Raw genomic sequence first — 17,352 nt, 5'->3', positions numbered from 1 at the left:
TCAGATTTGCTCTAAATGCTTCGGTTTTTGAGTTATAAGCCAAAAACTGCATTTTACCCCTATGTTCTATTTTTAGCCTTGGCGGCCATCTTAGTTGGTTTGACGGGTCACGCCACACATTTTTTAAACTAGATACCCCAAGGATGATTGTTGCCAAGTTTGGTAGAATTTGGCCCAGTAGTTTCAGAGGAGAAGATTTTTGTAAAAGTTTACGGACGACGGACGCCAAGTGATGAGAAAAGCTCACTTGACCTTTCAGGTCAGGTGAGCTAAAAAGAGATATGAAGTAGGTCTGGAGAAACTGAGTTCAGCTGCTTCACAGGTTGGAGACATGCACAAAGTATTGACAGACCTTAAATCTCAGTTGGTTGCTGCAAGTAAAGAGGTTGATGAGATAGAGAAGGGGAGATAAATAATTCACTGTGCATTTATAGTTCTTTTCAAAAATGATGAACGGTTCTCTATATTGGTATGTAATCATTTTAAACGTTTCAAATTTATGAAAGTATATTTGTACATCAATATTTTTGATACACCAATAACAAACACTGAATTATATTGAATTGATACATTTTGTGATTATTAAAAAACTAGAGGCTCTAAAGAGCCTGTGTCGCTCACCTTGGTCTATGTGCATATTAAACAAAGGACACAAATGGATTCATGACAAAATTGTATTTTGGTGATGGTGATGTGTTTGAAGTTCTTACTTTACTGAACGATTTTGCTTCTTACAATTATATCTATCATGAACTTTGCCCATTAGTAACAGAGAACTATATTTGGTAAAAATTTACATAAATTTACCAAATTAATGAAAATTGTTAAAAAATGACTTTAAAGGGCAATAACTCCTTAAGGGGTCAATTGACCATTTAGGTCATGTTGACTTATTTGTAGATCTTACTTTGCTGAACATTATTGCTATCTATAATAGTATCCAAGATAACCAAAAATGGCAAAATTTCTTTAAAAATTACCAATTGGAGGGCAGCAACCCAACAACCAGTTGTCCAATTCATCTGAAAAATTCAGGGCAGATAGATATTGACTTCATTAACAATTTAACTTCTTGTCAGATTTGCTCTAGATGCTTTGGTTTCATAGTTATAAGCAAAAAACTGCATTTTACCCCTATGTTCTATTTTTAGCCGTGGCGGCCATCTTGGTTGGTTGACCAGGTCACGCCACACATTTTTTAAACTAGATACCCCAAAGATGATTGTGGCCAAGTTTGGATTAATTTGGCCTAGTAGTTTCAGAGGAGAAGATTTTTGTAAAAGATTACTTTAATTAACGAAAAATGGTTAAAAATTGACTATAAAGGGCAATAACTCCTAAACGGGTCAACTGACCATTTGGGTCATGTTGACTTATTTGTAGATCTTACTTTGCTGAACATTATTGCTGTTTACAGTTTATCTCTAACTATAATAATATTCAAGATAATAACCAAAAACAGCAAAATTTCTTCAAAATTACCAATTCAGGGGCAGCAACCCAACAATCGATTGACCGATTCATCTGAAAATTTCAGGGCAGATAGATCTTGACCTGATAATCATTTTTACCCCATGTCAGATTCGCCACACATTTTTTAAACTAGATACCCCAATGATGATTGTGGCCAAGTTTGGTTTGATTTGGCCCAGTAGTTTCAGAGGAGAAGATTTTTGTAAAAGTTAACGACGACGGACGATGACGACGGACGACGGACGCCAAGTGATGAGAAAAGCTTACTTGGCCCTTTGGGCCAGGTGAGCTAATTATATCAGAAACCTCAACTTAATTATAAAATGATGAACCTGTTAAAGGGAGACAATACTGGCATAACTTTTTCGAATCGGCACATAATACAAAGGAATGTCACTCTTGCATACAAATGGCACATCAATATAATTAATTAACTGTGCATTCGGGCTCCACCTTCAATGATGATTCTAAATTATAGATATAACCAAAAGTTGTTAATCTATAGGATAGTGAAACTATTGTAAACTAACCCACTGTAAAAATATTTCTTTGCAATTTTTTAAAACTTCTTCTGAAAAATGAACAAGCCGCTTGACTTTCATAGCTCATAATTAACGTTTTTACACAATATTTTAATAAAGTAGTTAAAGATTATTCGTTTTTCAAAGTGTAAGACGCAATAAAAACCATATGCTTGCATCATTTTTTCCCAAATACAGATTTTATTAAGTCCTGAACATTTTGACATTTCTTCGTTTATTTTTTTATCAAAACCGGTTTTAAACAAATCACAAGTACAGGTTAAGATCCGACTAAATACCAATATCCCAATATTGTCAGGTAAATTTGCTACATTATTAGCTCATTTCACTACAATCCTAGTTTTTGTATTTAGATTAACCCCTTCTCATATTCATATGCCTTTTCACAAGCTGAGACTTTTATAAGTATTGTGTCAAGCCTATATGCCTAACATTTTTTCATTTTTGTATTCATATCAATAGTTTTATTAATCCTTATCTACAAATCTATTATAATAAAAATTTGTTAACACTTCACTCTTTTCCAAATAGAAAATGAAACAAATGCATGTACTCATTGAAAGAAATTATTCTGCTATCAGAGCCACAAACCTGAGCCCTCTGAACCCCAACTGGTATAGGTAGCCCATTCTCTATGGAGGAATTAGCCAAAACAAACTTATCCCCATCTTGTCTTTCAGTCTGTAGGACGCAGAAGTCATAACAACTCTTCTTGAACATGTTAATTACTTCATGATAAAAGTAAACTGAAAAGAGACGTGTTTAATTCATGATAAAAGTAAACTGAAAAGAGACGTGTTTAATTCATGATAAAAGTAAACTGAAAAGAGACATGTTTAATTCATGGTAAAAGTAAACTGAAAAGAGACATGTTTAATTCATGATAAAAATAAACTGAAAAGAGACGTGTTTAATTCATAGTAAAAGTAAACTGAAAAGCGACATGTTTAATTCATGGTAAAAGTAAACTGAAAAAAGACAAGCAAATTTTATGGTAAAAGTAAACTGACAAGAGACCAGTTTACTTCATGGTAAAAGTAATATGTTAATAAACATTATTGTGTTGGTACAATGTATTTCTTTTAAGCTTGTATTCAAACTTTGGCAAATCCAAAATATCAATTTTTCCCGAAAATATCAAGACTGCTATAAATAGGGATGGTATACAGAGAGACACAGAGCTGTTTTTATTTTCTGCTCCACAGTTTTAATTTATATGGCAATGATGTTATCATAAACAAATAACTCTTGAATTTTTAACTGATAACAATCACAAACACATTATGATCGCTTTCAATAAACGTTCTTGCTTCTAAATATAGATGTTTTATTTCTGCTATTTTAATTGTTTTTATGTAACTCATCTTTGTTCAAAACTTCAAGGTTATACACTTATCTGAGGTAAAGATATTTCTTTATCTAATTCTACTATACCTATTTTGATCTTTTTAGTAACATCATTCAAAACATCTACTTTCTGAAAATAGATTAATGATCACACTAAAAATACATATCTTATTAATTACATCTAAATGTACAAGTATAATGCAGGCCTCTACATTATCATTTTTTTCTCACTTGTCCCTTTGGACAAGTTGAAAGAAAATCAACTTGTCCGAACTCATAACTCACTTGTCCGAATTTATAATTGAAAATTCTCCATATTGATTATACATGTTATATGCAATAATAACACTTGCCCTTTGATTGTACCTAATAAAGATCAATAAAGGGAGCATTTTGTTATGTTATATGAATACTACATCAAAATTCATTTTATTATTTCAGACTGAAGGCTTATTTGCAAGACTGAGCTCTCTAACACATTGTCACTATCATGTGTCGTTCATTAAATCATATCTCTTCCCATACCACTAGGTTCTCCTATTTATGGACCTATATTCATTCTGAAGTAGTGGTATGGTTCAAATATACCTGGCACCTTGTTTGCAAATAAACCTTTTTAATTTATTGATGGTGCCAAACAAGATTTTATAATTTGTCTTGATTTTTACATACATTCATGATTGATATATGATCACGGTCGAAGTACAGAAAACATTTTAGTAAACAATCTGCCTTTTTAGATTTTATCTAATTTTTCCATCTTAACTTATTATTTTAACATATAGATCTTATTGAATAATACCTTTTTTTAATTTAATGTTATGCCTAAAAGCAAAATCAAATGATCCAAACTTTAATTTAAAATTTTTAAGTTAAGGTAAAACTCCATATAATGCATATGGAGGTGCTCCTAATTCAAGAGGCTTATACTAAGAAGAAACATTTACATTTAGTTTCCTTCCCCTTACTTATTTTCCCCTTGGCAATGGCTGCCAGCATGTTCAAATACGTTCAATCAGAGACATAATATACAAGTTTATATATCTCTGGGTCAATCAATGAATATTTATTTCATTTTGTATGATCAATAAAACAATCATTCATATTTTTAGGAATGTATAAGTCTTGAATTTGATCTATTAACATCTGACATCGATTTTTTCACTTGTCCCATCTGACAAGTAGTATGATAAATCTACTTGCCCGACACCTATTTCCACTTGTCCCGGACAATCGGACAAACGGTAATGTCGAGCCCTGTAATGGAAAACTCTCAATACCATGATTAATTGTTCTGTTCAAGAATACTTAAATGTTTTAATTATAAAATAAAACATATCCTTTATTCAGTCTGAAATAACATTGCATATGACCTAATAAAATTCAATAGGTGACCCATAGTTGTAAACTTCTTTGTAAATAATGGTCTCTCTTTTATCATTGTGTTTTGTTATTTGATTTTGCCATGTGATTATAGACTTTTTGATTGGATTTTCCTCTTGAGTTCAGTATTTTTGTGATTTTACTTTTTAGAGTTGTCTCAGTGGCAATTATAGGAAATCTTCATATTTTCAAATAAATTTTAAAGTTGTTATTTGCCTTTATTTAAAGCAATTTTATTTCTTTTTTGTTGATTATAAATGATTTAAATGCACTATAATTCAACTGTGAATTATTAACAGTCAATTTTCTACCTTCAAAGTTTCATCATATGTAAATTTAGTCCTAGGATTTTTCACAGTTTCTAATACAGTTTGTGGTGAGGCATGAATCAATCCTTTTCCCATGTAACTGAAATAAAACAGATACATATAGGGGTAAAAAAAAGGCAAATAAGAGACATTTTTGAATCCTGAAACTGCCACTTAAATCTTTGACTACCAACAAGATTTTTTGCCAAAGTGACAACAATTTAACATTGTCCTTGGTTGAGAGTTTCTCCTTCTGGCATAAATTGAGGCTATATTTGACAAAATGGAATTGCCTTCCTTTTCTAAACTATATTCATCTTAAGCCAAGGCAACCCAAAAAAAAATTACCAAATGTAGCTTTATTTTCAATTTATTTTCTTTTTTCTTTCAGTGTAATTTTTCATTTAAACTGTTAATAAAACTATAAAGGAAAATGTACTGTAAACGACCATGTGATTGGTAAAAAGATCAAGATGAAAGTACAAAAGTAACACATCTTACTGCACTACTCAATAACTTAAATTCTTTGCAAACAGTTTTTGATAGATATATTGGAGGTCAATGTATAGATGTGATCTCATTTCTGGCAATTTGGTTGGGATAACTTAGTTTTTAACTATTAATGGTTTCATTTTATATGAAGAATACTATTTTTTTAGATTTAGTTTTCTATGTTTTGTTTTGTGTACAATCATTTGTCTGTTGGTCTTTTTCTTTTGTAGCCATGGTCATGATGGTGTTGTCAGTTTATTTCTACTTATTAGTTTGAATGTCCCTCTGGTATCTTTGCCTCTCTTGGGACCAACAAAAATAAATGAATTATTATCTACGTTATGTTTTCTCATCCAAAGTTTTAAGACTAAGTAGTGTACCTGAATATATTGCTACCATCAGCTGGTGTCTTCTTCAGTATGACAACATCATTCTCTAATCCACAGAACCTACAATTACAAACAAGACTCAAAACTGTCAAAATAAGGATTTGTGGAACTGTACATGAGAAAGTGAAACAGCTACATTTGTAAATTGTATACCATAGTCTTTAAGATAATAAAATGTAGTACATGTATGACAAACCATGAAATGCATATATAAAACAAGAATGTGTCCATAGTACACGGCACGGATGCCCCACTCACCCTATCATTTTACACATTCAGTGGACCGTGAAATTGGGGTCAATACTTTGATTTGGCATTTACATTAGAAAGATCATATCATAGGGAACATGTATACTAAGTTTAAACTTGATTGGACTTCAACTTCAGCAAAAATTACCTTCACCAAAAACTTTTACCAAAACTTTAACCTGAGTTTCACACTATCTTTTTCTTTGTTCAGTGGACCATGAAATTGGGGTCAAAACTTTAATTTGTCATTAAAATTAGAAATATCATATCATAGGGAAACATGTGTACTAAGTTTCAAGTTGATTGGACTTCAACTTCATTAAAAACTACCTTGACCAAAAATTTTAACCTGAAGCGGGACTAATGGACGCACAGAGGAACGAACAAATGGACGCACAGACCAGAAAACATAATGCACCTCTACTATCATGGGGCATAAAAACAGTAAAATTTTATTTTCATAACTCAAAGCATTTTCAAACGTATACACTGCTTGGTAAAAGTAAAAACAAACTGTATCAAATTTTCATATGCTGGATCACAAGGTTACAGTCCACAAAATGATATGTCACTTTGTGTATAACCAGTTTAGACCAGTCTTCAAATGATCTTATACTACATGCTTGATGTGTTAACAACTAAAATAACTTTAATGATTCTGAAGTCTTTAGTTTAATTGAGCTGGGGACGTAACCCTAAACTTTTACACTCAACAGAAACACATAACCATGAAACCTCAGAGGCCTTTCAGTAAAGGCAAGTATGTTCCCATGACACAACAGAGGCCTTTCAGTAAAAGCAAGTATGTTCCCATGACACCAAAAAGGCTTTTCAGCAGTTCAAGTATGTTACCATTAGACCACAGAAGCCCTTCAGAAATGAAAGTATGTAAAAAAAAAAATGTACTTACCCCCATCCCCCAGAAATTGCCGTCTGCTGACTCACAGGTTTCTTCAAATCAATATTTGACACTTGGAAATACTGCAAAAATAAAATAGTACTTATGTTTTGTAACTTTGTTCTATATTTTTCGTTACTGTTACATGTATTAATTAAAAGTTTAGGTAACAGGTGTTTTGACTATTTATTAGTAAATATTATTTAAATTTACCTACAATCAAAATTCATAAAAAAAATTCATAAAAAAAATTCATAAAAAAAATTCATAAAAAAAAATCAGTATCATTTATGTTAATAAGTATGAATAACAGCAGTTCAACAATTTTCACTTCTAAAGTTCAATCCACTAGCATGACCAGTATAAATGTTTCTATACTGAAAATTGGCGTTTTTTATGTATTTCAGCTGTCCAAATTTTTAAGATTTAGTGGTATTGCAAACCAAAATATGCATGTTTTTTTAACATTATATAACAGTACTGAAGTTTAAAGCAACTTGATAATAAATATCTACCTCTACCAGAAGATCAGCAGCACTTTGGTTGGCAAGGGTGATATATCTAATATCATCAGGGGAAGATAGCTTCTGTGTTTGTGATTTGACTTTCTGGTCTTCAGTCATATTCTGATGATCAGAATCCATACCAGAAACTCTCTCTTTCTTAGCACCATTATATTGTTCAGCACCTTGGTTTTTATTCTGTGTAATTATAGAATCATCTGAAGGCCCTTTCTCCATTATGTGAGGAAGTTTTGAGCTGCTTTCTTTGTGAGGCGAAGGCACATTATTGCGAGTATTAAGAGCACCATTTTGTGTAGGCAAGTTTAGAGGTATAACAGTACTTGGAGTATTGTCAGATTTTGGCGAGATTTGACTGTCATTTTGAGTATTTCTCACATTTTTTGCAGAATCATCAATAAAAACATTATCATCCACACTACTCTTAGAACTATCAAGATCTATTTTCTCATTGTGAACTTTCCTTTCCAAACTTAAAGACTTGGTAGAAGATTTGTGTTGATCTGCTTTACAGGATTTTGCATCTTTAGGAAGAGTTGAAGATCTTTGTTTTACGATATTAGTTTTATCATCACCGGTATTTGTGTCAGATTGAGATCTAAGTCTTTGGTCGTGCGATTTAACGTGAAGAATGAAATTAGATTTTTCTAAAATTTTGTGTTTTTCTCTTGGATGCAGACCTTCAAATTTTTTATAGAAAGAATCAGAATTTTCATCATCACTGGTGGAATAAGTAGAAGAATCTAAGAGATCATCCATTCCAGTGGATATGACAACAGCTTCTTTGGCACCAATCACTGCCATGTTTTGAGGAATGTGAAAGTTCAATAATGGGGTCACTTTCATCTTCCGGTAGATCATATAATCTTTTATTGACTGAGCATAACTAGAAATGGTGGCAGCACTGTCTTGTAGAGTGACAGGGAATGTAAAATGACTCACAATGGTCAAACAACAACTGTCTACATCTGAAATGTAAAATGACTCACAATGGTCAAACAACAACTGTCTACATCTGAAATGTAAAATGACTCACAATGGTCAAACAACAACTGTCTACATCTGAAATGTAAAATGACTCACAATGGTCAAACAACAACTGTCTACATCTGAAATGTAAAATGACTCACAATGGTCAAACAACAACTGTCTACATCTGAAAAAGAAAATGAAAGCGATGCCAAGATACAATTAGGAAATATTTTTACCATTTTGAGTGCGATGCAGAGGTGCACAGGTGTAGATTGGTATGAGTTATTATTTTAAAAGACAATTTACTTCATTGTAGCTATATGTTCCCCCCTTATCATTTAGGTCATACTTGAAGACCAACTCGTGTCATTTTTTAGGAATATCTCATTTGAGATAGTTCGAGAGACATATTTTACTCATGTTAAGAAATAGCCTCAACTTTAACACTGTAAATCAAGCTTTCTTATTTGGCAGATAAAAAAAACCACAAAAATCAACAAAAAAATTTTCTCAATCAAAAACGATTGGTATCCAAAAGGAAAGTATTGTTCTTAGTTAAGAAACTATAATTATTTGAAGTTGGACCATTTTTGAAATATACATGTACTGTATCAGTCAAATAGAAAATAAGTAGATTTTAGTTCTGATACATGTATATGGGAAACAATGATTACATTGATGCCTTTAACAAAATTGTTTAACTTTGCAAAATGCATGTTTATTTAGACTAAATAATGTTTGTGTGCAAAATTTGACTGAAAAAAAACCCATATTATTTAACACAATAGATCATATATAAGTATTCATTTAGCCTTTTTTTTTTATTATAATGTTATTATTGTATGTGACATTGAATCTGAAAAAAATCAATGTCATCTAGACTTGACAAATCTGTTACATCAACATCTGTTCAAAAGAATTGGATTTAAACATAATAAATAACTGATTGTCAGCTATAAATTTAAAAAAAAATCTGAATCCTACAAGTTGACAAAAACAATAACTGTGACTTTATCATTTATAAATGTAGAATTCGAATGTACCTACATTTCAATTTAATTAGTTTCTTAATTTGTGTTGCACTACATTTGCAATACCCTATTATGGAATGTATGAAATTATCAATCATATATTTCAATTCAAGGTAGAAAATGTTTTTTTGACAATAGTAAAATGACACCAAACATACTTTTGCTCCCTTACAGTGACCAATTGTATGTAAGATACTAAACACACAGTAACAAATATTACAAATGAGATCAGATTCAGTTTCTTTAACATAATTGCGCTCTCTTACAGTGGGCAATTATTTGTCAGATGCAAAACACCCAGTGACAAATTTTACAAGTAAAATCGATTTCAATGTCTCTGTTTTGAGCTGGGCCTTTATGATACACACCTAGAAGGATTGTAATAAAATATAATGTTATTTTTATGATTACCTTGGACAGGTTGTAGAATGTAAAGCAGTAATCCTCTATCACTGGATTCTAACAACCAAAAACAACCATTATCTTCTCTTTTCCAAAACCTGTAATTCCAATAAAACATTTTTTTCAGTTTTAATGTGTTATTTGAAAGGTTCAAATATCCATTAATATATGCTTAACAAGAATAAAGATAAAATACATCCCCAAAAACTGAGCAAACATGTACAACAACCATTCATTCACAGTAAACTATTTAAACATAGTCCCCTAGTCTAAGTTAAGAATAAAATCAATGAACCAGAACATTGAGGTCACATCATCCTTTTGACATACATTGTTGTAAATGTAAATAGTCTTATGTCATTATGTTTTATGTTTTCAATTTGAACAGATTTCTAGGTTTTCATTGTTTTTCTACTCATATACTGTGGATTCATTATTTTTCGTGGGATACCAATTTTCTTGTTTTTTGTTGGTACTGGTGAACCACAAATTTATATGTTCAACGAATCACAAATTTGCTATTGGGTTGCATACAGACCTGGACAAAACCACGAAATCAACAATCCACGAAAATGTAAGATTTCCTCAATCCACGAAAATTGATACCCACGAAAATAAAGGAATCCACAGTACATTGGAAGTCCATTTCAGGAGTGAAAAGATATATATATAAATTTTGGAGCTAAACATGGCATCCATTTTGCTGAGTTAAAAAACATTACTATTTAGGGAAAGCTGAAGCGCACCTCTTGCTGCGTTGAGGACCCATTTGTGGCCTTGGGCTGTTTTCTGTTGTTTTTTTTACAGTTTTCCTGTTTTCATATTCAAAATTTGATTTACCTTTCAATATTTTGTTGTTCCACCACAACAGAGTATTTACTGAGTTTCTGATTGGCTGTAACAATGTTGATGAGGTCATGTGACACGTTCCTATACTCTTTGGATGAGCCATTTACACAGGTACTTGTAGACTCAACTCCAGGACGCCATTCAACAAACTGAGTTACATCCTTGAAGATCTTACTAACCACCTACAGTGTAGATAACATGCATGTATATACAACTTAAATTAATTGATTTATTGACAATTTATTGTAAATTGTTGTGTTTTTTTTTGTTTTAAACTACTGTAAATTCAGAAATTATTGCGAGGTTTTTATTATTGTGAATAATGCGACTGAGTTGTAAACGCAATAATTAAAACTCGCATTTTGTAATATTATAATTGAATTAAGCATGACTTTTCTCAAAATCGTAAAGATTAAAATCACATTCAAGTGTAAAATGACAAAATCGCAATAATAAATGCACGCAATAATTTCTGAATTTACAGTACTTCATAACAAAGACACATGAACAGAAATTTCTTTCTTGTGTTGTTGGATTGATATCTCATTGTGATATAAACCACACTAATTTAAATTATAATTTAACTACTGAAATTCATCTATTTAGCATTTTGTGAACCCATATTCCCCACTTTTGTTCTCTTAAGTCGATAAATAACTTTTTCTTGTTTGAATTTAAGGGATCAAATCTTAAACCAAATGCAAAATAAGATGTAATTTTACAACATGAAATCACTTAACAATGCGTTTCAACTTCATACTTTATTTGGCCTTTAAATTTTTTTTGTGATTCATTTAATGTTTAAAGCAAATATCAGGCTGTTGGTTTTCCCATTTAAATTGTTTCCCATTTTTTCATTTTTACAGAAATTAAATAGATTATTATAAGATATAGGTTTTGCTCCTTATTGAAAGACTTACAGTGGCTCAGTCTGACTGGCCTATAGTAATTTATAACTAAAACATTTTCCTTTAATATTTGGTGAATAGCAGTCTAATTGGCAATCATACCTCATCTCCTTTTTTTAAAATATTGTAATGAAAACTTAAATTCAATCCTAGATTTTGCCTAGGTTGGGTTAAAACATACTTTGCAGGAACTATCTGACAATGCATGCCTATTACTACAATATAAAATTCATAAATTACCAACCTGAACTGGAGCTGGTAGTTTAACATAACATCCAAGTATCTGAATCCTGTTGCCACCATTGTCTACAATAATATTTCTTCTCCATATTCTAGTATCAGTACACAAACAGTATACCTTCCAACCTAATGCTGAACTTATGGGAAACGGCTGGAATGAAAATATTTATTCTACAGGTTTATAAAAGTAAAGTCTGTTTTCTTGGTGTGTGCTGGTCATCTCTTTTATACATCCATTTTTTTTTAAGAGTGGGAAAGGGTTTTCGTTATCGTGCTTGACACATGTATGACCTGAAGACTAATTTGGATGTTTTTCATTAGTTCACTTGGATATAATGCACAAGAAAAATTAATTAATTGATCTCTAAATTTTGGTCACAAGCTTACTTTATTAAGTTCATGAAGTTATTTCAAAATCCTTTGTTTTGAAAATTAAAATTGGTATCATATGATTGATAGATTGTTGATTGCTTAATGTCCAGTGGCAAATATTTGTTCATTTTACATGAACATGAACTATGCAACCTATTCCACTGGAACCATGATGTAATCCAATCAAAAGCTTTAGCTATCTTAGTTTGCCTCATTCAGAAGTGTACACATTTTGACATTGATCTCCATAATCATATGCTATTTTTCTCAAGTTACTGGTCATCCTGTTGGTAGCTGTACCATGAATGTTTCTATTGTGTGTTGTACTTTAGCGGCAGTCTAAATAAGCAAAGGGGTAAAGTCTGGACAGAAATTTATCTGCTTTAACCCCACTACATCCTGTGCTGATCAGATCATCTTGACCATGTGTTGAACTTTGAAATGTTGACTCATGTACATCTTACCCATATACACTCAAATATACTTAAAGGTGACATTGGGAACCAGAAAAAGACTGACATAATAAGAAAGGTGACTGTTAAATTAAGGGGTTCAAAAGGCATAGATATCACAAGTACAGGGGCCAAGACGACCTTACATAACAGGTTTCGTTTAAAGGAGTCAGGCCACACTTAAAAATATTTTGGTTTGCCCAAACCCTACCCAAAGGTTGAGACAGTGGGTAGGTAGGTAGGCATTTTCTTTTTTTTTTCTTCAAAAAAAGAAATTGAAGTATCAAATGTTAATAAGTCTTCATGCCTATTTGATTAAAAAAAAACTTCTTCAAATCATGACAATAAAAGAATCTGAGTAGGCAGCTTTTTTCTGGGTAGGTAGCGTTTGGGCAAACAAACCTATTATTAATTTTGGCCTCAGGATTTACTGTTCTTTCGCACTACTCATGCTACTGAGAGTATATAACTACTTGAAATAATGTTTTTTTTTTTGTCTCTTGTTATTAGGCTCTTTATTACATGTTGGTAACTTCCTATTATTACACAATAATCTACTTGATTAAAGTGTATCCACTTCAGGTATTAAGTACGACTAAAGTATGTGTTTCTGTATTTTAGTGCATGTCTGATTGATACTATTTAAGTGCTTGGACATTTATCACAGTGTTTCACCAAAGTTAAAATCAATTTTGTCCCCTGTTAAAGGACCCCTGAGAGATGCTATAATTTTTACTGAAGGTCTGATTTAATTTCATTTTTCCTATTACCAGTCGTTGACTTTTTTTTACTTTTTTAAATTGTTTGAGGAATTATTCTTCACAAGTAAGACAAATGTTCAAGATTTTAAATCCAACATGTACATCATATCTTTTCTTTATGACATTGAAGAAAAATCAATTACTGGGTCCAATATAAACTAAACACAAAGCAATAAATCACAGCCATTCAACTTAATACATAAACTTGCACAAATTATAGTTGTAAACATGAAGTTTACAATAAACAATACAAAACATACATTTATCCTTGGCAAAGATAAAACTATCCAACTGCTTTTATAATGGATTTAAACATTTGTGGCTAGTAGAAAAGTCTATGTTATTTTGGTTTTTCAATTTGTGTAGTTTAGATGCTTCTTACATATCAAAAGAATATATTAACTTCATTGAGTATAAAATAGACATGGAAATTATCCAATATTTTCCCTTATCTTGACATCATATTGAAATTGAAATGCTTTTATAAATATATCCACTGCACATATCGTTTATACAAATTTATAACAAGACAGATGTAAAAGGCACACTTTTGTTTGACAAAATTTGCTTTAATGATTAATTGTGAAAACTGACAAAAAAGATACTAGCACTTTCATAGTCAATTGATTATGTTTTAGCTACATTTATTATAAATACAATTCTCCTTTAAACTGCAACAGTTAAGCCTGGGGCATGTTTCACTCAACTTTCATGTGGTTTACTTTTTTGATAGGCAGTTTAATTAGACTAATTTATGCATAGTTACATATTATCAACAGTTAAAATGGTCATTAAGGATGGCTCCTGCCAGCATCAAAATAATACAAAGGTATAATAAAAATATAACATGTAATTTAAGGTTTTCACATGGTATACAGTTACTTATAAATGTGTAAATATGTGTGTATATCATGTATATAATTGGGTCTTAAAAGAGTAAAAAGACTCTCATAAATCTTTTTAAGATTGGTGCATACTATGCAAATGTTTTAATGTTTTAATTCTATTTGTGTGATTTCTCATTTATGTTAGTATGTGCATGTGGTGAGACTATAATAAAATATTGAATTTGAATCTACTTCTTGTCTGTTATAATCCATTTAATAATTGGACAATTGAGTTTTCATTCCTTTGCACTTGTAAGAATACATAAGAAACGTATGTACACAGTGAATCAGTTATATGGTGCTAAATTGGAGATGTTACATATGGTAAAAGAAAAACATGAAAGCAAGAAACCTAAATACACAAGTCAACTGAACAAATACATCGTTTAAAACCACAAAACTAGTATACAATGTACATATTTGTTTAGGGGCCAGTTAAAGGACGCCTCCAAGTGCGGGAGTTTCTCGCTACATTGAAGATCCATTGGTTGGGTTTTTGTGGTTTTAACACATTCCCCATTTCAATTCTCAATTTTATTCATTAATTTATAGAAGATGTTTGGGTTAAAAAGGAGCATACATCATATTACATGTACATTCTTTAGTACAATATTGGACAATTGTATTGTGATAGTAAAAGTCACTCATCATCCCCTTATAAGAATTAGATTATAAATACTTTAAGAAATCTCTAAAACATGTATCCAATGTTTATTAACATTTCAATAAGTGGGCTTTTCAATACCAGTGATATTGTTTGCCTTAAATTAGCGGAGAATAAAGGCTTTTTCCCCTGGAGAAAAATCCCAATTTGAAAAAAAAATGGCTTAAAATTATTCCCAAAAAGACAACTTTTTTCCCAAACAGTGCAGTCTTAGTAGTAAATGTGCATAAATACAAACTGAAAAACACTCATTTAAACATTTTTCATGCCTGAAATGACTATATGTGCAGATTTGAGAGCCTATTTATGAAAAATCACTGATGAAAAGGGGTCTTATTTCAAAGCAAGGGTAGACTCTTAAAAGGGGGTCTGTAAATTGAAGTTTCAGTCAAATTTTTGTTTTATTTTTTATTTCCCAATTTGATGAAAATGACACATATTTTCCCAATAAAAAAGGGCAGAGGTAGTTTTGAAAAAAACCAACAATATCACTGAATACAAACATAAAGAGAGACCAACTAAGAAATACATTTTTGGAGAGTGCAAAAGATAGCTTCATTGCATTTAACATGATCAAACAATAGCAAAGAAGAAAACAACAATATGTTTCCATTGGACACCATACCCTGCACTCACTATTACATTTCTGTATTCGTGGAACTGATGAAATCTGGCTCAAAACCCTAATTTGCCAGATTATTTTGTTAAAATATGCACATCATAAGGCCATTTGTGATTCCAGTTACCCTCTTAACATACCGGTAATATTGTACTAGATCTGAGTATTGTGGTATGAATAAGCATTGTGTAGAAGTTTTATAACATTTAATGAGTGGGCAAACTTTGGTAAACGACCCCCATGTTTTTGTTTTAATAATGAGGGGTCCTGATGGGTTATTTTCATTCTTTCTGATCCGTCCATTTTCGCTATTGTGATTTGTTTTCTACAGATTTATTTTTTGTATATTTTCGTGATCCGTGATCATAGAAATTTATTTTCTGTGAATTGCGATAGACAAAAAAATCAACTAGTGAATCGTGATGAGACCGCCCCATCAAACCCCTCAATAATAGCCGCCCAATGTAAAAAAATATCCCTACCCCCTAACCTTACTTTTTTTTTAGATGTATTTGGCCTAATGAGCAAAGGTAATAATTAATATTCATGAACAGCAAAGTGTGACCACAACTTCAAGGTAAACTTCGATTTTTTCTGTTTGGTTCTGATGTGCTTTAAAACTATCTACATGTACAGCCCAAGGTTAAACATCACCACATTCTGTCCTAAGCCTTAAAAAGTTTACATAATAAAGAACAAGTATATATAGTTGTTAACTTCTGTGTCATTTGGTCTCTTGTAACGATTTGATTCATTTGCAATCATACCACATCTTTCTTTTTATATATATAGTTGACTCTGTGTCATTCGGTCTCTTGTGCAGAGTTGTCTCATTGGCCATGTTGGCAATCGTATCACATCTTCTTATTTCTGTTTCAAGAGGATATGACCACAACTTGTTAGCTTAGTTAACATGATACAGGATTAAACATGGGACACAGAACAGAAAAGATTAGTATGTCCATCCATTGAAGTAGGGCAAAAAGCAAAACAAAAAATAAATTTACATACATGTAAAATGAAATGTTGACATACCTTAGTACTTCTCACTGATCTTAAAAAGGTTACTGCATCTATCTTGATCTCATTGGACTGCTATTAAAGAAAAAAATATGCATTTATTTTTCATTATCTCTATTCATATCCATTTCCCACTAAATTGGCTCACTAAGAGCATACATGTACAATATGTACATGTATTACAATTTCCTGTATTAACTTTAACTGATTGATGTTTTTTTAATTTTTATAAACCTGTGGTCCATTTTATCTGTTCTTCATTTTGGTTCAGCTGAAACATTTTGTCAAATGACCACTGTTTGCTGCAGCTGGATAATTGTGATAAACCATTGGACAAATGTTACATTAATGGACATGATGGAGAGAGAGAGAGAGATAATTGTGATAAACCATTGGACAAATGTTACATGAGTGGACATGATGGAGAGAGAGAGAGAGATAATTGTGATAAACCATTGGACAAATGTTACATTAATGGACATGATGGAGAGAGAGAGAGATAGAGATTTTTTTTATTTGATTCAATTGTTAAATTGCTTAAAAAAATAACAACATCATTATATTTAAGGTCAT

The 17,352-nt window shown here is 31.4% G+C and overlaps 1 protein-coding gene across 1 annotated transcript in view; it reads right to left on the bottom strand.

Moving 5' to 3' along the window:
- LOC134710252 (uncharacterized) overlaps positions 1–17,352 on the bottom strand; it is a 28,694-nt gene that overhangs the window by 9,425 nt on the left and 1,917 nt on the right. The window contains exons 2-11 of the mRNA XM_063570527.1: positions 16,795–16,854; positions 12,009–12,155; positions 10,848–11,038; positions 10,017–10,105; positions 7,597–8,570; positions 7,094–7,164; positions 5,926–5,994; positions 5,057–5,153; positions 3,450–3,492; positions 2,607–2,761 (exon numbers count right to left, since the gene is read on the bottom strand). Coding sequence (XP_063426597.1) covers positions 2,607–2,761; positions 3,450–3,492; positions 5,057–5,153; positions 5,926–5,994; positions 7,094–7,164; positions 7,597–8,570; positions 10,017–10,105; positions 10,848–11,038; positions 12,009–12,155; positions 16,795–16,854 — 1,896 coding nt within the window. The remainder of the gene's footprint in view (positions 1–2,606; positions 2,762–3,449; positions 3,493–5,056; positions 5,154–5,925; positions 5,995–7,093; positions 7,165–7,596; positions 8,571–10,016; positions 10,106–10,847; positions 11,039–12,008; positions 12,156–16,794; positions 16,855–17,352) is intronic.

Source organism: Mytilus trossulus, chromosome 3, assembly GCF_036588685.1.
Source record: "Mytilus trossulus isolate FHL-02 chromosome 3, PNRI_Mtr1.1.1.hap1, whole genome shotgun sequence".
NCBI classification, from domain to species: Eukaryota; Metazoa; Mollusca; class Bivalvia; order Mytilida; family Mytilidae; genus Mytilus; species Mytilus trossulus.
This window is presented reverse-complemented; position numbering and strand designations above follow the sequence as displayed.